General features: G+C 51.0%; 2 protein-coding genes and 2 long non-coding RNA genes across 9 annotated transcripts in view; 2 read left to right on the top strand and 2 right to left on the bottom strand.

The window, feature by feature from the left end:
* IGSF3 (immunoglobulin superfamily member 3) overlaps positions 1-15,805 on the top strand; it is a 92,477-nt gene extending 76,672 nt beyond the window's left edge. For all 3 annotated transcript variants that reach the window (XM_081815754.1, XM_081815753.1, XM_081815755.1), the window contains 4 exons: positions 3,476-3,886; positions 6,550-6,957; positions 10,341-10,817; positions 12,577-15,805. In XM_081815754.1, the coding sequence (XP_081671880.1) occupies positions 3,476-3,886; positions 6,550-6,957; positions 10,341-10,817; positions 12,577-12,827 (1,547 nt within the window). In that variant the 3' untranslated portion in view covers positions 12,828-15,805. The remainder of the gene's footprint in view (positions 1-3,475; positions 3,887-6,549; positions 6,958-10,340; positions 10,818-12,576) is intronic.
* The window catches only part of ATP1A1 (ATPase Na+/K+ transporting subunit alpha 1), a 343,485-nt gene that overhangs the window by 154,968 nt on the left and 165,909 nt on the right, over positions 1-22,608 (bottom strand). The window lies entirely within an intron of this gene.
* On the bottom strand, positions 15,643-19,995 carry LOC145720871 (uncharacterized). 2 transcript variants are annotated; one of them, XR_014144118.1, is made up of 3 exons: positions 19,820-19,875; positions 19,062-19,176; positions 15,643-16,465 (listed from the first exon to the last, which is right to left on the bottom strand). It is a non-coding gene; the product is annotated as an uncharacterized LOC145720871 (long non-coding RNA). The 2 variants fall into 2 exon arrangements; XR_014144117.1 differs by lacking the exon at positions 19,062-19,176 and having other exon boundaries at positions 19,820-19,995.
* Positions 19,796-22,608, top strand: part of LOC115943959 (uncharacterized) — a 1,191,882-nt gene continuing 1,189,069 nt past the window's right edge. For all 3 annotated transcript variants that reach the window (XR_014144113.1, XR_014144114.1, XR_014144112.1), the window contains exon 1: positions 19,796-19,936. This is a non-coding gene — a long non-coding RNA (uncharacterized LOC115943959). The remainder of the gene's footprint in view (positions 19,937-22,608) is intronic.

Genomic DNA, 22,608 nt, shown 5'->3' with positions numbered 1-22,608 from the left:
AAATGAACCTCAACGTGAGGCGGCCTGTAAGAGCTCTTGCAGGGTATAAGAGAATCGTTACTGATGGAAGAAAGGAGTTCTGGGGGTGGGCGGTGCGCACAAAGCAGGGTCTGCAGGATCGGGGGAGTTAGCCAGTGAAGCCACTGCTCCCCCCTGCTGCCGAGTCCCCCCAGATGCCTCTCACCACCTGCTATGCGCTGTCTTCGCTGTAATGCAGCAGCCTCTCCCAGAATGCCACACCCATGATCCCGCCCGATGAGAGGCCTAGGAAGGGAACTCTCCAGATGCAGAAAGAAAGGGCCCGTCCCTCAAACCGGGCACAGCCTGGCTCCAGGAGCCTGAGGCGCCCCCTGGAGGCAGCACCGGCGTGAGCCTGAGCCTGAGCCTGAGCCTGAGCCTGCGCTAGCAGGTGGGGCCTTGCCCGGCAGCCTCTCTTCCTGCCCCTTCCTCCCGCTGACTCACTGTTGGGGATTAACCCAGCCTCCGTCCCTGGCTTTCCTATGACCTGTGTGCGGTTGCCCTCCCTAAATCCATTCCTTCACAGGGGCCCTGTCCAGGGATTCTCAGGCTCTAAGGTGCACAGGAATCACCCAGGGATCTTGTTGTTAGAGGCAGATTCTGAGTCAGTGGGTGGGGGGTGGGTCCGGGAGTCTGCCTTTCTAACGGGTTCCCAGGTGACACCGGGCCTGGGCCAGGGGCTGCACGTTTAGTAGTAAGTTGGTCACTTAGTTTGACAGTTCTGGATCTCATGGTGTGCTTTGCATGTGGCCCCGAACCCAGAGACCAAAATGAAATGGAAATAGTAAAAATGTATTGCACGTTTATGTTATACCAGGCTCTGTGCTAAACTCTTTCTATAGACTATTGCGTTTAGCCGCCACAACACTGCTGTGAGGTGTTGTCATCATGTAGATGAAAATTCCTCCAGGCCTAAAGTGGGCTGTGTCCTGTTTGTCGTCGTCTCCCACCCACGCCCCCCCCCTCACCCACCTTAGCCTCTACGGAGGAGGATGGTGCAAGCAGGCTTCACAAGGCCCAGGGCAGTACTGGTCAGGACTCGTGAGATCTTCCTAATTAGGCATGGGGGCTGCCAGCTCTCCTGGGCTTCAGGCAAGGCCCTCCCTGCCCTTGATATGGGGGAGGAAATTCCAAGCGCAGAATAGGAGCTGACCCCTTGCCCACCTGTCAGGCAGGCACCAAATTTCAAAACTGCCTCTCTTTCAAGCTTTTCAACACTTCACAATATTTTGACATGGGAAGGAAAGAAAAAATGGAAATGCTTTAAAACATCTTTCTTCTTTGGATTCTTGTTCTCAGACCACGTGACTGAATTGAGGCTTAGTCATAGGATTTCAGTTTAACATATGCAGTTACTATAGCAATTGAGGTTTCCTTAGTAACAGTTGCAAAAATAATCCAGCCCCAATTAATAATACATTTTAAAGCTCTTTCTACTCCACACTGAACAACCCAGTTTTTTGGACAAGAACCAGATAATTCAGGTGGTATCATTTGTGCTGATATAGATATCATTTGCATGTGGTGAATTGGGTTGGAAGGGAATGAAAAGGGAGCTGGTTGTTTCAAGTATTGTAGGAATCAGATCTGAAAAGTCGACTGGCAAGCTAAGTGCATCTAGTTTGCAGAGCTGGGAAGCTTACTGGTAAACCCTGCCCTGGATTCCCGTGTGCCCTGGAGGACTTTGTCTGTTTGAAGAAGGGAGAAGGCAGGGGACTGGGCTTGTTCACAAGATGAAAAGAAGGGTGGGGCGTGGGAGGTAGGATTTCTCTCTCATGTTGGTGTGTTTGTTTTTTTTTTTACAGAGAGGGGAAGAGCGGGTGGGGGAAAGAGGGGCAGAGGGAGAGGAAGAGAGAGAATTTTAAGCAGACTCCAAGCCCAGTGAGGAGCCCTTCACTGGGCTTGATCTCATGACCCTGAGATCATGACCTGAGCCAAAATCAAGAGTCAGACGCTCGACCCACTGAGCCACCCAGGCGCCCCTCATATTGGTGTGTTCTTGATGGCTGGGGAAGGTCTGTGGGAATGTGAATTCAGCAGTCATTTGTGAGGAGTGTCTCCTGATTCACCACTGAGTTACTTGTTCTTAGAGTTGCTTTTGCAGTAATGGCATTGGGTATCAGATCCCGCCATCCCTTGGCTTGCTGAATCCTCTCTATCATCCAGAATGTTTATGTGTGTGTGACCAAGGTGTCCAAATGACTGTCTGGGGCTTTCAGAAATTTCAGTTGGGGTGTGAAAAGCTGCTTTCACTGTTTGCTCCCTAGGAGGAACTTGGAGCTGCGTCTTTTTCCTTCTTTAAAAAACTTTTTCAGTAGAGGGACAATAGTGGGTAGGGGAGAAGCACAGCCAGGTATAATAAGGATGGAGTGGGTATGATCCCAGGTTACCCTCCCAAGATATATTTCCTTAGACCTTGGCTTCTTGCCACCTTAAAGGTGAGCCCAGTCGTTGATTAACAGGTAGGGTGGCACTCTGGAGTCTGTCCTCCCTCTGGTTTTGGAGCAGGGCGGCAAGGGGAAGGACACTGGAGTTAACTCTGTTCTGTCCCATTGCTTGCCACTTTCCTCTCAGCCTCCTCCCTCTCTCTGCCCCAGGAAGATCACCCCTAGCAATCCTTTCAATACCTGCTATCATTATTTCTCTGGCACGCTCTCCCCCACATATCCCAGCAGATATTCGAGTACTTTCTGAAGCCCAGGCACTGTGCCAGGCTCTGGGGGGTGCCGCGATGAGAATGTCCACTAGGCACGATGGTGGTGTTCTTTGGGGTATCCCCGGCACTTAGCATCAGGAGGGGCACACTCGAAATATTTGCAGACTTCCAGAAAAAAGGTTGATCTCTGCCCTCAAGGCGCTCACAGACTAGGGTGGAAGAGAGACTAAGGAAAAAGAGTCGGAAGATATGTAGAGGGTGCTGGTGCTAGCAGTGAGAGGGGCTGCCGGCCCAGGGTGGGAAGGAAGAAGGGGGTGGAAAGACGAGTGCGCAGAAGGGCCAGAGGGGAGATGGTGGAAGGAGACAGGCAGAGAGGTCAGCTGAGCAGAAACCAGAACTCAGGGAGGAGGTGCAGGGGGACTGGGGGCGAGATGGGGGGGCTGGAGGGTGAGTCGTGGAGATGAGCCAGGACAGTTGGGCGAGAGCCAGATCCTGGGGGACTTTGTACTGTGAAAAGGAATTATTTTTTCTTTATAAGCTATAAGCAGTTGGGTGGGAGCCATTAAACTTTCTAAGCAGGGAAGTGATTGGGCAGATCTGAGTTTTCGCGGAGTCCTCTGGAGGCTGCGTGATAGGAGGGGAGGCAGGGAGGAGGCAGGTGGAGGGATGTTGGGGTGAAGCCGGCTCCGTGCCGCCTCCCTCATGCTGAGCCCCGCTTTGGGGGAAGCCTGGCCGCATTCAGTCCCCCGGGAGCTGTGTGGGGCTCCGCTGCTGAACTGCCCCACCCCCTTTCCTCTGCAGTGACCAAGTTGCAGGTGAGCAAGTCGAAGAGGACCCTCACCCTGGTGGAAAACAGGCCCATCCAGCTGAGCTGCTCCGTCAAGTCTCAGACCAGCCAGAACTCGCACTTCGCCGTGCTGTGGTACGTCCACAAGCCCTCGGATGCCGACGGCAAGCTCATCCTGAAGACCACCCACAGCTCGGCCTTTGAGTACGGCACCTACGCCGAGGAGGAGGGCCTGCGAGCCAGGCTCCAGTTCGAGAGGCACGTGTCCGGGGGCTTGTTCAGCCTCACGGTGCAGAGGGCCGAGGTCAGCGACAGCGGCAGCTACTACTGCCACGTGGAGGAGTGGTTGCTGAGCCCCAACTACGCCTGGTACAAGCTGGCCGAGGAGGTTTCGGGGCGCACGGAAGTCACCGTGAAGCAGCCAGGTAAGGACCCAGGGTGCAGCCGTCCTGGGCTAGCGGCTTTCGTGCAGACAGACTGCCCGGGCGGAGGGCGGCAGGGCTCTGTGGGGCCCACGCTGGGGGTGGGTGCAGGCGTGCAGACCCTCACCCTAGTGCTGTGTGGACTGCTGGCTTTGCCTCGGGCGCGTCCTGGTGCTGTAGGGCCAACTCAGGAAAGCACCCTCCGCTCTGCTGTTAGGGACAGCATCTTCCTCACCAGGTGGTGCCCCAGGGGTGGCTGTGCTGGGCAAGAGGCCGCGAGGCAGGGTCCCTGGGGGCTCCTGCATCTCTTCTTGGGTTTGCAGGTTGCACCCTGGATCTCGGGCTGGTGCCGGCTCCATACCCAGCATTCTCGCCTGGAAGGCACTTTCTGGTCTCCCTCGTCTGCTCGCCTTTCTTCCTTACCACCCATTTCAGCACCCCCGGGCAGGCGGGGAGCCCTTCCTATCTCCAGAGCGGACCACCCCTCGGCCCTGTCTCAGAGCCTGTGGGTGCAGGCCTCATTCTGCTTCCCGACAGACCAGGGGTGGCACCTGACCTCTCTGAGCACGCTTCCTACCTCCGCAGGACTCCGTTCCATCCACTGCAGGGCAGCCCTACTCGTTGAAAAACCCTCCTCCACGTAATTCCCCTCCAGGTTTTAGATCTGCCCCTGGAACAACCCAGAATAAGTTTGGGTCATATTTTTTCATGCGTGAAGGGGGCCCCTGTCAGTCTCCCCTTCTCCTTGTTAAAGAGCTCTAGTTCTTTGAACTCCCCACACGATGTGGCCTTTAGCTCCCTCTCCATCCCTCATTCCTACATGGCCTACAATCTATTGTGCTATCCTGTCCTTCCTGATGGGATGGGGGTGCTTTGTTGTATTGCTAAGATTGCCCCAATGCAGGCTTCTCAGCACCTCGGTGACACTTATGTGAACCGTTCTGCGGGTGCATTGCCCAGGAAGCTCTGGTCTGCATTATCGCTCTTGGTTTTTCCAGAGACCTCAAGCCAGTCCTTGGGGCTTTTGAAAACTGACAGTTGTCATTTGGCCCACAGATGTTCTTTTAGGTTTCTGTCCTTCCTGTATGTTTTCAGTTTTGGTGACTTTCTCTGCTGGGAGGACATGATCCCCCACCCACCTCGAGTTCCCCCTTAGTCGCCATTCATCCTTTGCCTTTGTTCATTTGTGCAGAAACTAAGAGATTCTCAGTGGATCCTAAATTTATCAAGGGAATTTCCCCATCTGAGACTACAGACTTACAGCGAGCTAACTGGGCCAACACACAGGGCTGCACGGATGTTTGTCAAAACACATTTAGTGAGATCTCTGTTTGTGGGAATACTAACACTATAAACAGAAAAACTCACAGGACATTGATTAAAACAACACATCCCTCCTTTTCAGTGATTTTTTTCGTTTTGTTGTTTTTTTCTTCCCCTGCTTCTAGTTCTTTTTCTCTACGCACCACCCCTCTCCTTCTTTTCCCGATGAGAAAGAATATGCTTATAGAGCTTTTGGAAAACACACAAAAAGAGAAGAAAATAATCTTTCAACCCAAAGACAACCAGAGTTAATATCTTCACACATGCACACGCACATGCGCATATATGTATATGCATATTTTCGGGAGACTGGTTATTTAAAAATGTTTTTAAAGATTTTATTTATTAGAGAGAGAGGGTGAGCGAGGGGAGGGCCAGAGGGAGAGAGAGAATCTCAAGCAGACTGCGCTGAATGTGGAGCCCAACTCGGGGCTCGGTCTCATGACCCTGAGATCGTGACCTGAGCCAAAACCAAGAATGGCCACTTTACCGAATGAGTCACCCAGGCACCCGTTTTTTCTGTTATTTTAATTTTTTGACCTTTTAATTACAGGAGTTACTGCATTGCATGGTAAAACATTCCGACAGTTTTGAAGTGTAAAAAAAAGTAAAAAGTGCTCTGTGCATGGCCCTCCCCCCTCCTCGGGTATCACTCAGGAAGTGTCCTTCGCCAGGTGCTTGTATGCTTTTACAGTTTTGTGGGTTTTTGAGGCCCCCCCCCCCGGTCCAGATAGGCTCATCAGGACCTTTTATGAAATTACACGCATGTCGTCAGGGCATACCATCATTAGGGACACTTTTTTCTCTGGAGGAGAATCTGATTGGCTGAGTTTTCAAGTCACAGGTTCTATCAATACCAGGCTTCTCTTTACTAAGGTTAGATCTGTTCTGTTCCCACCTTGAGAGGGAACCCGAGAAAGTAAGAACTGCAATTCGTAAGGCCAACTCGGGAACATATTTAACTGTCTCATCTGCAGTTCTTTTTGTGGTGGACAGTCCAACATATTCTAGTCATCATGTGGTCAGTTTTCAAAATTCGCTCTTGGTTCGAAAGGGGGTCTCACCTTGTCCTTTTCTGCCTGGCCCTTCCCAGCCGGCCCTTCTGGTCAACCATAGGCTCATGGGCTGCTCTCATTTGGATGTGGAGTCCTCTGTACCTCATGCTTGTTCCCTCCTATGCTCTGAACCGATGAGATAGAAATGGGGGGACCGCTGTTACCATGAACTGCTTACAATCCATGCACTCAGACGCGTGATCAGGGGACTCAGAATGTACGTGGAAAGGGTGCATGTGGGTGGTCTGTCATTCCGTGAGGCTAATATGTCTTTCCTCGCCTTTCTAGATAGCCGCCTGAGGCTCAGCCAAGCGCAGGGGAATCTGTCGGTCCTGGAGACACAGCAGGTGCAGCTGGAGTGTGTGGTGCTGAATCGCACCAGCGCGGCCTCCCAGCTGGTGGTGGAGTGGTTTGTGTGGAAGCCCAACCACCCGGAACGGGAGACCGTGGCCCGCCTGAGCCGCGAGGCTACCTTCCACTACGGGGAACAGGCGGCCAAAAACAACCTGAAGGGGCGGCTGCATTTGGAGAGCCCTTCCCCCGGTGTGTACCGGCTCTTCATCCAGAACGTGGCAGTGCAGGACAGCGGGACCTACAGCTGCCGCGTGGAGGAGTGGCTGCCCAGCCCCAGCGGCGTGTGGTATAAGCGGGCAGAGGACACTGCTGGGCAGATGGCTGTGACCATCATGCGGCCAGGTGAGGGTTAATGTCCCCAGGCTGTCACTGCTCTGCGTATTTCCCCTCCAAGTGTCATACTTTATGCGCTGCACAAAATGAGTGTATTAATACATTGTTTGCAGTTAAACTTATGAACATTTACATTTTGCATTTGCATTCAGATTTGTCTCACATTTTTTTTCCCCTCGTGAAAGGAAAATGGCACATCTGGCTTTGGCCTAAAGTGATTCTATTTCTTAACCACAGTAGCATTTTTCGATTAATTGTTGCAGAACATAGAGTATTTTCTTTTTAAGAGTACATTCAGACTCAGAAGGTGGTGGATGTGCAAAAATCTTGAAACAGTAGCCATGTGGTTTAAAAAAAATTAAGCCTGTGGATTTACAGTGGAAAAGAATTGATTCACATGCTTTAAATAGAAATAGCATGCTTTAAAATAGGAAGAGATGAAATTCAATCTCATTTCCTAATAATTTTGTTGGTACCAGTGACTGCTCTGTGTGGCCTTTCTTGTCTTTGTTGTCGTTTCTAAAGTTGCTAAATGCACATAATTACTCGGTAGAGTTATGGTTACCCATTTCAACCCGTAATGAAAGCAGAGGTAAGCCGGATTCCTGGGTCCCCTGCGACATCACATCGTCGTCCATCCTAGTCCCAGCAAAAAGTCAGTGGTCCCCCGGAGGACATGGAGCAGAAATGAACTGGTGGCCTGCGTCGGTGTGAGCGCTTTGTCTTGTTCGTTTCCCGCGCATCCCAGCCTTCCGATCAGTGGTCTTTTGGAAGCGTCCGTCATGTTTGCATGTCGCACGAGAGCGGCTCTTTTCGTGGGTGGAGCCTCGCAGCTGTGCCTGCCCCATGTGTCACGGAACACACTTCAGGAGTGAATACGCCCTTTGTTCCGGGAAAGGGGCATTATCTCGCTGCTCTGTGTCTTCCCTACACTGGATGGGAAATCACCTCTGCTTTGAGTTACTCATAGTTCCCATGAGCTTTTGTTTTTTTTCTTTTTACCGTGCCTAAAAACTGCTGCGTGTCTTCTCCCAAAGGTGAAATTGTAGAGAGGTGGCAGCTGAGCACTCTTCTCCCCCAACACCCACCCATGTGCGCGTCCCCACACTAGGGCTGCAGGGAGACTGGGGCGGGGGTGGGTGGGTTGGCAGACATTTAGGGAGCACCGGCGGCATTCCTGCCTAACATACAGAGAGGAGGCAGAAGCGGACTTTCTTGGGACTTATACCTGAAACAGGAAAGAGTGCTAAAGTCTGCACAGGGAGGTGGTTTGGCCTATTCTAGAAGGGGACAGACACGGGCAACCAAATTAGTACAGAGATATGTTAAAGCGGGGGGGGGGCATGGACAGGCGGACATTAGTTTCATTCAGAAAACTTGCATTGAGTCATTACTGCAGACGAGGCACTGGAAGGAGCCAGGAAATTTAAATTAAAACTCAAATGCTTAAATAGCAAGCATTCAGGGGCACCTGGGTGGTGCCGTCAATTAAGCACCGACTCTTGGTTTCAGCTCAGGGTTGTGAGATCAAGCCCTGCATCGGGCTCCACGCTCAGTGCAGAGTCTGCTGGAGATTCTCCCTCTCCCTCTGCCCCTCCCGCTTGTGCGCGCTCTCTCTCTCTCTAAAATAAATAAATCTTTAGATTGTAAGTATTCAGACAAGAAGAAAACAAAGGGAGAGTAGATGGGGAAGAGGCCCTTCCGAGGAACTAAATGTCCAGTGGTCTCTGATCGTCTTGCCATTTTGGGTGTATTGCGTCTCATTGGCCAGCCACCAGGAGCTTTAGGATACCACTGTGGTAGACTGTGCAGAGCAAAGGTGCCCTAGACTGCTCCTTGATCTGCAGTATTTCTCTCTGATGGCTCTGGGGTTACAGTTAGCCATGCTCTCTGGAAGGATCAGCTGATGAGCCAAGGAGCGTGAGTCGCCTATGAACGGATATTCTGCGCCCTGCCACCTTGCCCTCCAGCGTGTTCTCCCTCATGGGAGCTGGGCTGAGGTGCTGTTCCTGCCACCTGTAGCCGGTTCCCGAGGCTTTCTGTGCCAGCGATGCAAACCAAGATTCTAGATGGGCCATGGCGGGTGTGGAGGGGCTTGGTAGAGCCCCACAAAGGTGGGGGAACCCCCAGCTTTGTGTTCACCTTTGAGCAACATTAAGCCAATTCATTGAAAGCCCAGGACAGTACTTGGGAAATGCTCCTATTTGGTCTTCATCCAAGCAGAATCTGATTTGGTATCTGTACTTTTGTTACCATTATGTTGGCATCTTTTATGAGCATTTCATAAACAGAGCCAAACAGGCCATTTAGGAGGTAGGGAATGGATTATTTGTTTAGTACCTACCCTGTTGAGCCAGAAAAAAAAAGGGGGGGTGCACAGCAAAATCAAGAAACAGATTATGGCTGCCTGGTGCTGTCTGAAGTGTGACTCCCCTGCTTGGTACCTTTCCCTGGCCGTTTTGTGTCTCCCGTCTCTGTCGGGAGGATGCTGTCCATGTCATCCTTCTGGGGGCTCTGTGCTCAGGGCGAGGGGCCCTTTCAGGTCTCGGGCTTGAGTCCTTGGAGATTACTTACCTCCTCGGGTTCACTGTGGCATAGATAATGGTCCGCATGCACACAGTTTGAACTCAGAGGCCGAGGGGTGAAATTCTTCCCAGGGCTGCCACAACAAATTAGTACCAACTTCATAGCTTAAAACAACAACGGTTTATTCTCTGACAGTTCTGGAGGCTAGAAGTCTAGAAGCAAGTTGTCAGCAGAGCCAGGCTCCCCCTGAAGCTTCTAGGGAAGAATCCTTCCTTGGCTCTTCCAGCGTCTCGTGGCCCCAAGTGTCCCCTGGCTTGTGGCTGCATTGCTTCAATCTCTGCCTCTATGTCCTTTCTGTGTGTCCCCTTGTCTTCTTATCAGGACACCAGTCATTGGATTAGGGCCCACCCTAAATCCAGGGTGAGTTCGTTACAGCTGCAAAGACCCTATTTCCAATCAAGGTCACATTCTGAGGGTCCAGATAGACATGAATTTTTAGGGGGACCCTTCAGCCCCTGCAAGAGGTTACCGTGAAAAGAAGTGTCCCTTCCTTCCCAGATTCCCATAAGCAGCCATACTACCAGCTTCTTGTGAATTCTTCTGCAGATATTCGATGCCAATAGAAACAGATACGTGTGTCGGAATAAAACACAGTTTCTTCTGCACACAGTGACTTGTAGGGTACCCAGTGTTCTATAGCCTAGCGATCTTTCTAGAGACTCTCATTCCATTTTGCTCCTTTCAATAGGTGTGTGTTGTAGATTACTATGTTACTAGAGTGTATCTGGTGACGGACATGCAGGTTGTTGTGAGCAAAGAAGTTAAAACAGCCTCTTTTTTCCTTTTTTGCCCCTCGCCTCCCCCAGATGCTGCCCTGCAGGTGGACATGGTGGTCCCCAATGCCACAGTGTCCGAGAAGGCAGCTTTCCAGCTGGACTGCAGCATTGTTTCTCGGTCAAGTCAGGACTCCCGCTTTGCCGTGGCCTGGTACTCCCTGAGGACTAAAGCTGGAGGGGAAAGGGACGGCCCTGGCCTGGGCGAACAGGAGGAGGAAGGGGACGAGGAGGAGGAGGAGGAGGAGGAGGACCCAATGGAGCGGATGGCCCTGCTGAGCGTGGGCCCAGATGCCGTCTTTGGCCCAGAAGGCAGCCCCTGGGAGGGCAGGCTTCGCTTCCAGAGGCTCTCCCCGTTGCTCTATCGGCTCACGGTGCTGCAGGCAAGCCCCCAGGACACGGGGAACTACTCCTGCCGAGTGGAGGAGTGGCTGCCCAGCCCTCAGAAGGAATGGTACCGGCTGACGGAAGAGGAGTCGGCCCCCATCGGCATCCGGGTTCTGGACACAAGTGAGTTTGCCCAAGTTGCAGGGGAAGGATGTCTCTGTTGGTTCCAATCGTTGGTTCCAGCGGTCTGGAAGAATAAAATCAGAGCTCGATTATGGGTTAATAAGCAGTTTTCCCACTTGTCATAGGCATTTCGACTTTGCCATGCCAGTTCGTATAGTTGACCCTCAATTGAGGTTAGGAGTTCAAGTGAGAACATACCATCCAGTAATCTTCCTAATCAACTCGATGTTCCACCAGATTCTATTTTAGTAAGATTTCGTTATCCAAGTATCTTGTGAGATGTTACGGTGTCACTCTTTAGAATATCCAGCCTAGTCCTACTTTAGCCAGTTAGCGTGTTTCAGACTCAGAAGGAGGACAAAAAATGAAGCCCGAGTGCGTCGCTGCTCTGTTTTTCTCAAGTTCCTGGCTCGTGTGTATTTTGGAGGGTGACTTGGAGGTTGAGCTGGATTCTGCATGATTGGCTGGGATGACCAGGGATACTGCAGGGCCCTGCTCACCATCAGTGGCTACTCCAGAAAGGTCCAGAGCTCAGAATTCTCATCACATCAAGGGACTCCATGGCCAGAGACTGGAAGAAATAATTGCTGACCTAAATGATTTTTTCTCACAAGGCACTCTTTTAAGTTGCCCTTCTGTCGAAGTGTGGCATAGAGCAGACTGAAGATGGCGTTTGTCACCGTAAACTTGGCCTGCAATGCAGAAATAAAAAATCTGCTGGAAACTGTAACCTCTTTTCCGTTTCAGCCAAAACGTTTTACCGGGTAAATTGATATGAGGTTTCTCGTTTTGTCAGCTTTTTCTTTTCTTTGACTACCTCCTGTTTAGGAGATGGAACCATATGAAATTGAAGTTTTGTAGGTCAAAAGTGGGTGACTGTGAGCAATTTCATATACTTTGGAAATCTAATAAGTGTAAGTGCATGTTGAATATTCTTAATAATACTGAGCAACAGCTATGCAGTAGAAATGAAAGCAGAGAAAAGCCTAAATCATACTCAGACACCCTAACAATCTACTGAATAACCCAAAAGTACAAGCGAAGGTGTTTAGACCACATTTTATCTGCCCACTGTGGATGTCCCTATTTAAGTTTCGTAGTACATAGAGGTCATCCAGCAGCCTTATTTTCCAGAGAAAATGGAAGGTCTCCTGCTGAGGTCTCCTACGCCAGAGCAGACCTCGACTGGGTCTGGGGTGTGGGGGGAGCGGGTTTCATTCCCTTCCATATCCAGGAATAACTAGCACTGAATTCACTGTGGACATTTGTAAATGGTCCATAATGGCATTTCAATTGATAATGTTAAGCAAGTAAGCATCATTTCTGGTAAAACTGCTCTCAGAAGCTGGCGGGGGGAGAGAACGGGTCCCGTCCCAAAGAAGGACGTTTGGAGCAGGACTGAGTGCATTGGGACATGTGAAGTATCACCGGGCAGGCAGTGCGGACTGGGGTGGTCAGCTGCTCCACCATCTAGATGCAGTTGGGTTCACAATCAATAAACTGTATTTGATTCTATGGCTCTCCAAGCACAGTACTGGCTCCCCGCGGGAGACGGAGGCATTGCTTTGAATGAACTTCAGCTGGGAATCAGAAGAGGCGCTGCTGTGTGAACAGGGCTAGGGGGGTGGTCTCCCCTCCCTTAGCAGCAGCCAGGGAAAGACAGGGTGGGGGCGGGAGTTGGGTTGGGCTGGGCGAGGGCTTCGGGAACAAGGGCCGGCGGTCCAGGCTCCCAGCCCTCACGGTCTTGCCTCTGTTCCAGGTTCCACCCTGCAGTCCATCATCTGCTCCAATGACGCGCTCTTCTACTTCGTCTTCTTCTACCCTTTCCCCATCTTCGGCATCCTCATCATCACCATCCTATTGGTGCGCTTCAAGAGCCGGAACTCCAGCAAGAACTCGGATGGGAAGAATGGGGTGCCCCTGTTGTGGATCAAAGAGCCACACCTCAACTACTCCCCCACTTGCCTGGAGCCCCCTGTGCTCAGTATCCACCCAGGAGCCATAGACTAAGGGGAGCCCAGCGGACCTCAGCCACAGAGGAGCTGAGACTCTCCCTTCCTGCCTCTTGCTCTGCGATCGCTCAGCAGACGGCACCCAACCTCTGGAGTGCTCTTGCCCGAAAACTGTCAAACTTGAGAAGTGTTCAAAGTCCCCAATCAGTCACAGAGACAGACTGCCTCTCAGTGGCAGTCCTGGTTGGTTAGCTGTTTTGGAGCAGATGTCCTTATCCTGCAGAATTAGGCTCCTTGTTTCTGTTTCCGGTAATGTAGTGAGTAGCTCCAGGTGCCATGTCTACTCACTGATTTATATAGTATTCTCATATAGATGTGACAGGGGTTCTTATTCTTTGTAATGGACTCTTTTTAAATCCCTTTGGTTTACCCTTTTTGGATTCCATAACGTGACGGACGAATTTCTCTTTAAGGTACCACCGATGGCAAAAGGAGGGATGAACTTTATGGCGCAAAGGAATCTCTTCCAAGACTTATTGTTTTCGCGTACTTGAAAATGCTACCCACGGATCAGAACACACCCAAACGTTTTCTACTTTCTTAACGAGACTCGAAAATTATGTGTAGTGTGGGCCCAATTTGTATCTTATCTTCTCCCTCAGCTGGAGTGGTTGGAACCACTTTGTAGTAGTCAAGATGAAAGCATTGAATTTTGCTTCAAAGAACTGTGTACGTACAACAGAAATCCTGCATAACCCCATTAGGAGTAGATGGTGCCTGACCAGCCTGTCAGGGAGGCAAAGAATAGGCTTCATCCCAAGCTTGCCAAAAAAACCCCCACAAAAACAAAAAACCCACTTTGTTGGAGAATAAGTCAGAAGCTCCAAACAGCACACACTTTGCCAGCTAAAGTGGGCAACACACTGCTTTTAGCAGCTACTGACTTTCAGATTGATCAGAGCCAGTGATTAGGGAAGGAAGGACAAAAGGCTAGTTGTTGGCTTGATCTGTTCTGCACCAGATGTCTCTAACTGATAACTGTGAGTGGGTGGGCTTCTATTTTAAGGTGCTTTGCCAAACTCTTAAGGGAAAGTGGCCAGGGAGCCTGAAAAGGGGACAGTGCTGAGCTGACCACAAGGGGCCCAAGCAGCTACCCACAGGACACCACATACCTGGAGGGCACGGGGCGGGCTGACCGCTAAGCTCCCGCAGGGGTCAGTGGTGGGATGGGGTAGTTTCCAGAGCCTGACCTTGGAGACCAGGGGAGGTATAACTGCCACGCTGGAGGTATGAAGACTAGGTTTTTCTTCTTCCCTCCGGGTAGATTTTCCTCAAAGAGGACGGTGTCTTTCTTATTCACCATTTCTGTCTGCGTGGGTCTTACTGCCATGAGAATATCTGCCCCGGAGAGGTCCAGACACAGCCCTTTTGTGACCCATTCAGAGGACCTAGTCTCAGCGGGAAGTCATCACATGGCTGTGTGGGTCTTTGCCTTCCCCTTTCTTAGATCTTGTTTGTGGTTTCAGGCGATTTGGTTGTTCATTGCTATGGTGGCTTTTCATTCGAATGCCCACTGAAGCCCAGCAGAGCCAGTGTCACCCTGTTCCTTCACACTGTGGGGCAACGTGCTTGGCTCCCCTGGCACGCCGTCGTGGGTCACAAGTGTTGCCTTTTGCGCACTCCATGGGAGGCGTGCTCATGCCCCGGCGCTTCTCTGTTTTGCCGGTTAAGAGCGCCATCTCCTTTCCTCTTGAACTTGCATCTTGACTCCCCAGGGAATTCCCAGTTTGGCAAAAGCCACCAGGGATTCTGGAGCTAAGCCTGACCAGAGAGATGATTGTTCTGAGGCTGAACAGACTCCCCGGGAGGCCAGGTGGGTGCCGATCCGTGTCGGGGTCCGTGGGGGTGCTCAGCGGATGCTCTGCTGTTGCGTAGTTGAGGGGAAGCAAGACCACCAACAGGCTTGTGGAGACCTGCCTCCCTTTCTTCCGCCCGCACCAGTGCTCTCCTATGAGACCGTGTGCAGGCAGCGCCGCCTGCATCCCTCTGTTGCCTGATGTGCTCACTCCCATTTATCACGTGTACTGCATCAGCGCCTCGGACGTACAGAGTACACCTGCTCGGCCGTGAGGGAAGAAGGCAGTCCTTTGCCCCATTTCTCCCTTTCCGGCGCCGGGGCTTTCGGTGGAAAATTGGCCCCTCATTTGTAGCCTGTGTCAATGAGGGAAGATGACTTACTTTCCTCTGTGAGAAGGGGAAGATGCCAGAGGGCCAGCCGGGACTGGGCATGTGAGGACTAAGAAGAGTTGACTTTGCATTGGTTCACAGCTATAGAAAAGTAGGTAATGCACGGAATTAAATATGTGAAGCAGTTGCAGGAAATTTGAAAGGAAGAAAAGAAACCGAAGCCAGTATTTTAACAATTGGGTTTTTGTTTTGTTTTTGTCCCCGTGTATTTTCTATTGGGCTGGGGGATACCATCCAAGGGTGAGCTTTTCAACTTTCTGTGAAAAGCCCCAGGACCTTGTTTGGCCATTTCTATGGAAATGTGGTGTCAGATGAGTGGTAATGGTGCCCTCCAGTGGCTGGAGACCTCATTGTACACGGCCTACAGGAGTTCTAGGCCATGGACCAGGAGAGGAAAACTAACAGCTATACTCTTGACTTATCTACAGCTACAATGTTGCGTTCATGAAAAACTACCCGGTGCTAGGCCCATCCCAGGACATGGATATGACCACACCCTCCTCCATCAGGGTGTCTCTGTAGCAGGTTTTCATATTCTTTTCAAACAATGGTTTCTCTGCGTTTATTGTTGAAAAAACAGGTAGGGTAAGGAAACTACCCATGCATGATGTAGAGAGCTGTTGATCTGTTTTTGGTTTGTTTTTTTTTGTTTGTTTTTGTTTGGTTTTTTTTTGGTTTTTGGTTTTTTTTTTAAAGGAGAACTATTTGTAAAATGTTGCACTAAAATGTTTTATATACACTTCAGAGACCTGTAGTAAATTATGTTGAAAATATGGCTGTTTGCAGTTACTGGAGCCCACTGTCCTTCTTTCTCTTAACCAGCCTCTCTCCGTGAAACCACCCTGGGAGCGTGGAGTTCTGCCCCTGGCATTGCGTTGGCCTGCTAGGCTCAAGGGTCAAGAATTGCAGCCTTTATTACCCCGCCCTGCCCCCAGCCGAAAGAGTGCCTTTGTACAAATGATGGGGGAAACAAAACAAAACAAAACAATAAAGGCTTTCCCAAGACGCTTTACTGCCATCTGCTGAAGATGATTCATAGTAAATGCACACAACTACCGTGACTGTCAAGGCCATGCTGCTCCCAGATCTGTGCACACACCACACACCTGGAGGCCCGATAGGCAGGTTCAGAAGGCAGAGCTCCTTAACCAGCTTTCCTTTTCAGGGGGACGGGACAGGAAGGGGTGGGAGGAGACTGATGGAGAAGGAGCGCAGGAACGGGGAATAACCTTCCCCTTGGCTACAGAGGGCCTCCGCAGCAAGACCACACCACCTTTCCCAAACGATGGAGTGTTGTCCCGACCTGGACTTGTCAGCAAGCATTTTCCAGGATACAGGAACCGCACAGGAGCTGTGTCTTCCTGCTCAGGGTGCCTTCCTGCACAGCACGCCAGTCCACGTTCCCCGCGTCCCTCGAACGCTGGCGTGGTACAGAGGAGTTGGCCACTTCTGCAAAATGAGAATGATAGTATGATTAAAACCACAGCAGTGATACATGATCTGTAATTCTTTACATTGCACAGAATATGCAAAAGAAATATGCGGGTAAAAAGCAGAGGGAGGCGCTTCCTTTTCTCTTTAAAAATCCAAACCTTTCAGAGGCTTTAATCTGTGCTTTCCTCTGCTCTGCAGCCGCATCTGCTGCATCCTTATCAACTTCTTGCAGCTGCTGGCCTGGCCAGGAGTTGAAATGGGATTGTTTATCCCTTGGGTACCCAGAATGCTTCCATGTTATGTCTTAACGTTCTACTTTTGCCTAATTTTTCTCCCAAATGCTTTCTGCCAGGGAACATTTTTTTAAGTCTTTTTTTTTTTAAGATTTTATTTATTTGACAGAACAAGAGAGCACAAGCTGGGGGAACAGTAGGAGGGTGAGGGAGAAGCAGGCTCTCCTCCAAGCAGGGAGCCCGATGCGGGGCTCGATCCCAGAACCCTGGGATCATGACCTGAGCCGAAGGCAGACGCTTAACCATCTGAGCCACCCAGGTGCTCCTGCCAGGGAACATTTTAAAAAGGGAAATGGAGTATTGTGGAAGAAGATTACCCATCTACACCTTTGGTGCAAATCTGCCCAGTGTTTATATAAGGGAAATGGATGTACATTTCCACAAGAGGCAGGGACAATTTCCATGTATGCAAGATTGGGAGCAGTGTTTTGTTCAGCTCATCCTGGGATTTCTAAGCTTCCTGGGGGTAGTTCCAAGGTTGGCAAGAACTAGAGCCCGAGTACCAGAGACAGACATGCTAGGAAGAGTAGCTACCTCAGGCCACGTGAGCAGGTTGGATGAGCCCTCCTTTCTTACCTCTAGTTCATGATTTATCTACAGTGACAAGCAGGTAAGACTGGACCTCAATACTGGCCACAGGATGAAAAATACATCCACTCTCCTTTTGGGGGCAAGTCTTCAGTATACGAATAGAGCCTTTTTGGCCCATTGCCTAACTCGGGTCCACTGTTCCGAGCCACTTTTGACTCATAAAGTCTGCTGGACCATGCACAGAAGCTCCTCTAAAAATGCTTGGTAGAAGGGAGTACCTGGCTGGCTCAGCCAGTAGGGCATGTGACTCTTAATCTTGGGGTTTTGGGTTCGAGCCCCACGTTGGGTGTGATGTAAATATTTCAAAAAAATTGCTTGACAGAAGCCCAGCATTTCTCTTACTGAAGAAGCTGGCATTGCTCGTTGGTCTTGGTCAGAGGAGCATCTAACCAAAGAAGACCTAACAAATCATTCCTCACCCAAAGGCTGGAGACCATGACCTGAGGCATACTTCCCAGCCCCACGTGACTGGGCAGAACTTTCCCCAGCCATGCTGGGTTGACAGTGCCTGCTGGCTAGTCCAGTCAATAGCATGGCCGCCTGTCCAAAAGTTGCATCCTGTTCCTGTATGAGAAGGTAAGAGTGGCACTTTAGATTTAACTTCAGTTGGACTCCCAGTTCTGCCCCTTACTGTGTGTCCTTGGGCAAGTCATTTACCTTCTCTGAGTCTCCGTTTCCTCATCTTTGAAAATAGGGAGAGCAAGAAGATTAAAATAATTCGGGTAATGCACTTTAACACAAGGCCTGGCTTGGTAAGTGCTCAGCAGATGTTTGCTGTTAAATCACTTCTCAGTTCAAAAACGTTGAGAGGCTCTCCAGTGTCTAAAAGTTTGACCCCATCCTACCTTTCTCAGTTGGCCTGAGTTCCCACCAGCTCCGGACAGAACAGAAACTTGATTTTCTCACATTTTGTGCTATACACTTCACCTGCCTCATGTTCTCAATATCTACAAATGGTAGGGAAGGTTTTAAGGTAAGAGGCTTCCCGGTTCATGACATTGGTCCCAGAAATTTCACTGACAGAAATACCTTTTAAGATTTAAGGTATTTTTTTTTTTAAGTAGGCTCCCCACCCAGCGTGGAGCCCAACACAGTGCTTGAACTCACAACCCTGAGATCAAGACCTGAGCTGAGATCAAGAGTCAGGTGCTTGACTGAGCCACCCAAGGGGCCCCTAGATACCTTTTAAGACCTTATGCCTGACTTAAGAACTAATGAATTATTACAGTACAGTTCAACTGTCTTGAGTGGTCTTGTGATCCTCACTTGAGGAGGATGGAGATGACAGCAACAATAAAGCACATTTCCACTCGGTTTCACAACTGACAACGTTGATGTTTATAAGGACAGCAAGGTGTCCTGTTCACCTGAAGAGTTTCAGAGTTCCCTTAGCTCCCACAGCTGGGCAGGGGCAGTTCATGTACTTCCCTCTGAAAGGGGGCAGACAGGGAAGCCACGTGAGGAGCTGGTTCTGGGAGTCATTTGGTCGGGTCAGATTTGAGGGAGGACAAGCCCGTCAAGAAGACTAACCACTAGGGGGCGCCTCAGTGGCGCGGTCGGTCAAGCCGCTGCCTTTGGCTCAGGGCCTGGGATGGAGCCCCAAGTCCCGCTCCCTGCTCAGCGGGGAGTCTGCTTTTCCCTCTGCCCCTCCCCCGGCTCGTTCTCTCTCTCTCTCAAACAAACAAACAAATAAATAATAATCTACCTTAAAAAAAAAAAAGACTAACCACCAGCACGGAGTGTTCCAGGTGCCTTTCGGAGCTGGGGCGGGAGGTTTCGGAGGAGGCCGAAGAGTGAGGGGGCGACCAGACCTGACTCCTTAGCCTAAGGGAAAGTCCACAGCTGAGATGGAGGAAGAGGAAAACAAAGGAAACTGAGAAGGGAGAAACCCAAGGCTAGAAGTCCCAGCTCCGGGGAAAGAGAGGGTTGGGGGTGGGGGTGGCAGGCTTAAGGAAAACGTGGTCTGAACTTGACTGAGACCGGCGGGACCGGCTGCACCAGGTAACCCCGCACGTTCTAGCAGTTGCCCACAATGTCCCGTTTCCTTTTGTTTAGCATGTTGCTGCTGCTGGAAAACGCTGAAGGAAGTGCTTCGGAGCCTCCCAGTCCTTCGGCAGAGTTCTCCTGTCACCGTAGGGTCAAGCCGAGTGGGACGCAGCTTTGCGGGCGGGGGGGGGGGGCACAGCTTCCCCTCCCTCCTCCCCGACACCCCCAGTTACGGAGTTGCCTTCGTCACGTCCCAAACGTCCAGGAAAAGTGCTGGAGGAGCGGGAGGAACGAAAATAAGCCTGGTTTTAAAAACGCAAGCCACTTTGAAGGAAGAGCTCCGCAGAGCGGACGGGAGGCGGCGGAACGGCTCCGGGGACTTGCCGGCAGAGGAAGCAGCAGCGGCCAGAGCCCCATGAGGGGCGGGGCCAGGGCGGCGCCGGGAGCGGGGCAGGCCCCGGGGTGGGGAAGAACCGCGGGAGGCTGCTCCAGAACTTACTAGTACTCCCCTGCGCAGTCCGGCCCTAGAGGCCCGCCGGACGCGCCATGATCGCCGGGATAGCCTGGGGCTGGGCCGCGGGGGTCCTCGGAGTGGTCTGCCTGCTGCTCCAGTTCGGTGAGTGGAGGCCTTCCCCGGGCCCTGGCGGGGACTGGGCAGCGCTGGGGGTGTCGGTGGCTTGAGGGCTCCGGGGCTGGGTGGACGGGCGGGGCTCGAGGTGGCCACAACTGGGTTGGGGAGAAGAAACGCAGCCAGCCGGACCTTGTCCGGCCGAGTTGTCACTTCAACAAGTCTCCCGTGGGTAGTCAGGAGGCAACCTTGACTTTAGGCACCGGAATCCGCGTTTGGAATAGGGACGGGACTCCGGCTCGCTCACTTCTCCAGTGGTTTCTTCTCTTAAGAATCCTTAACCCCCAACTCCCCCAAGGCCTTTCACCTCTCCACCACCCCACACCTCCGGAAGGGTGTGCCTCTGCTGAGGTTCCAGTGACTGCTGAGCCACTTGTCGCCCCCACCACCCCCGCGGGGTACGGTCGCCGAGCGCTTGCACGGCCCTTTCACTGCTTCCGCAGCCGGTGAGCTCTCCCAGGACGGCTCCCGGCAGCGGGTTCCACCTACCCAAAGAACGCGGCTTATCCGCGGCGCGCCGCGTGGGGCGCAGGAGCCGCCACAGCCGATTGGTTCCCCCGCCCCCCCTTCCAACGCCGCGCCGCGTTTGAGTTGTGCTCTTGCCGGAAGGGTACCGGGCTCGGGACAGGGACCGGCCAAGAGAAATGTCTGAATCGCCCCAGGATTCCGAAGCAGGGCGGCTGGTGCTCCTTTCCCCTCCCTTGAAAACGTCCAAGAACTCTGTGCGTCTAGAACTGCTTTCATCCCTTTCCCACTTCTCAGCCAAATTAACAGCCCCATGAAATAAGTATCTGTCTCCATTTTTATCTCCCCACCTTTATAAACCCCTACACACACAGTCATAGCCAACCCCCTGGAGCGTAGTAACAAACGCTTAACAAGTTCTTCTTTCCTTGAGGGTTTCCCGTTGGGGGCCCCTTTGCACATACTACAGATCAATCTTCCAATCCTCATTCTGCACTCAGCTTCCACGGAGTGCCTATGGGGTATGTGTCTATGGAGGCCCGCCTAGCAGGGAGGGGTTGAGAGATCTCAAAGGTCCTACGGTCTAAGGCACAGAAGTAAATGTCGTTAATTAAGATAGGCTGAGCATAAAGTGCTATGGGCGTGCATAGAGAAGGGAGCGAAGAACGTCTTTTGTGAATCAAGTATCTCTTGTGACGCAAAAACGTCTTGGAAGGGGAGGGTTTTTGAACCTGGCCTCCAAGGCTAGACGGTGTGTGGATGAGCCATGACGTGGGAAAAGATTTCAAGAGGTGAAAAAGACGGGAGCACAGTGTACAGGGTGAACCTGGCAGTTGAGAGTCATTCAGTGTCCCTGGAGCCTAAGTGTGCTGGTGGGAGCTGGAGGCCCCACAGCAGAGAGCCCTGCACGTCCCGGATGGGAGTTTGGAGAATTCTTTCTGGGCCTCATAGAATCAGAACCATGCGTTTAGGAGGAATAATCTGGCGGCAGTATGGAGGAAGCGTTGCAGCTGGGAGTCATCGGAGGTGGGGATGCCATCACAGGACCCCCCTGAGACTGTGGACATCAGGGAGATGCAGGTACAGGCGGAGCCTGACTCAATGAGAAGCAGCCCACCAGTGATAAAGAGCATCAGCTCTCCAGTCAGTGCTTGGCTTCCCGCCCTGGCCCTGCTCCTTATATGGAATTATAATTTCCGTTAGTTACCTAACTTCTGTGAGCCTTACTATCTTTGCCTTGGGAGAGAGAGAGAGAGAGCACCCCTCAATGGTGAGGGAGGGTAATGATAACATGTACTTCTGAGACTGTGAACATGAGTCACTGAACACAGTTTTACTGGGCGTCCACTATGTGTTGGGCACTGTACAAGGGACCGAGGTTACAAGAAACAGACTTCCCTGCCTCTTCGAAGCTTACATCATAGTCGGGGAGAGAGACAGAAAGTGAATAAATGAGTAAATATCTAGATGTTGGGTGGTGGTAAAGTAAACACTAATACAGAGATTAGTAATGCAGAGGAAAGGGGAGTGGGCATGGTTAATATTTCTTTTTATTTATTTAAAACTTTGGGACATTGGAAATCTTTAGAATAGTTGCAAAAGATAGTATGATGAACACGTACACACTTTTCTCCTGGAATCCCCAGTTATTAACATTTTGACACATTTGGTTTACTTCTATTTACACACACACTTAATTTTTTTTTTTTGTCTAAATATTTGAGAGTTGTAGATCTTATGATACCTTACCCGTAAATATTTCATCATATGTCTTCTAAGAACAGTATGTCACCAGGAATCCATGAAACCGTGATCAAAGTCAGGAAATACACCATCAATATAATACTGTTTTCTGATAGAGTCCAGAAGCTGATCCTGGATCACACACTGCATTTGGTAGTCCTGCCTCTTTAATCCCCTTTAATTTAAACTTGCCAACTCTTTTTTTTTTTTGGTACTTTATGACATCACCATTTTTGAAAGGTCTGGACCAGTTTTATAGAATGTCCCTAGATTTGGATGGTCTGTTTCCTTATGATTAGATTCTGGTTAAAACTTTCAGGAATGTTCCATAGGTGTGTCATGTCCTTCTTTGTGCATCTCATTAGAGAGCACATGCACTCCATTTGTCCCATTATTGGAGACCTTAACTTTGGTTATTTGGTTAAGGTGATCTACCGGATTTCTCCATCACA

Source organism: Leptonychotes weddellii, chromosome 4, assembly GCF_054177405.1.
Source record: "Leptonychotes weddellii isolate Sample4059 chromosome 4, ASM5417740v2, whole genome shotgun sequence".
Classification (NCBI taxonomy): Eukaryota; Metazoa; Chordata; class Mammalia; order Carnivora; family Phocidae; genus Leptonychotes; species Leptonychotes weddellii.
The sequence above is the reverse complement of the archived record's forward strand: the minus strand, read 5'-3'. Positions and strand labels throughout refer to the sequence as shown.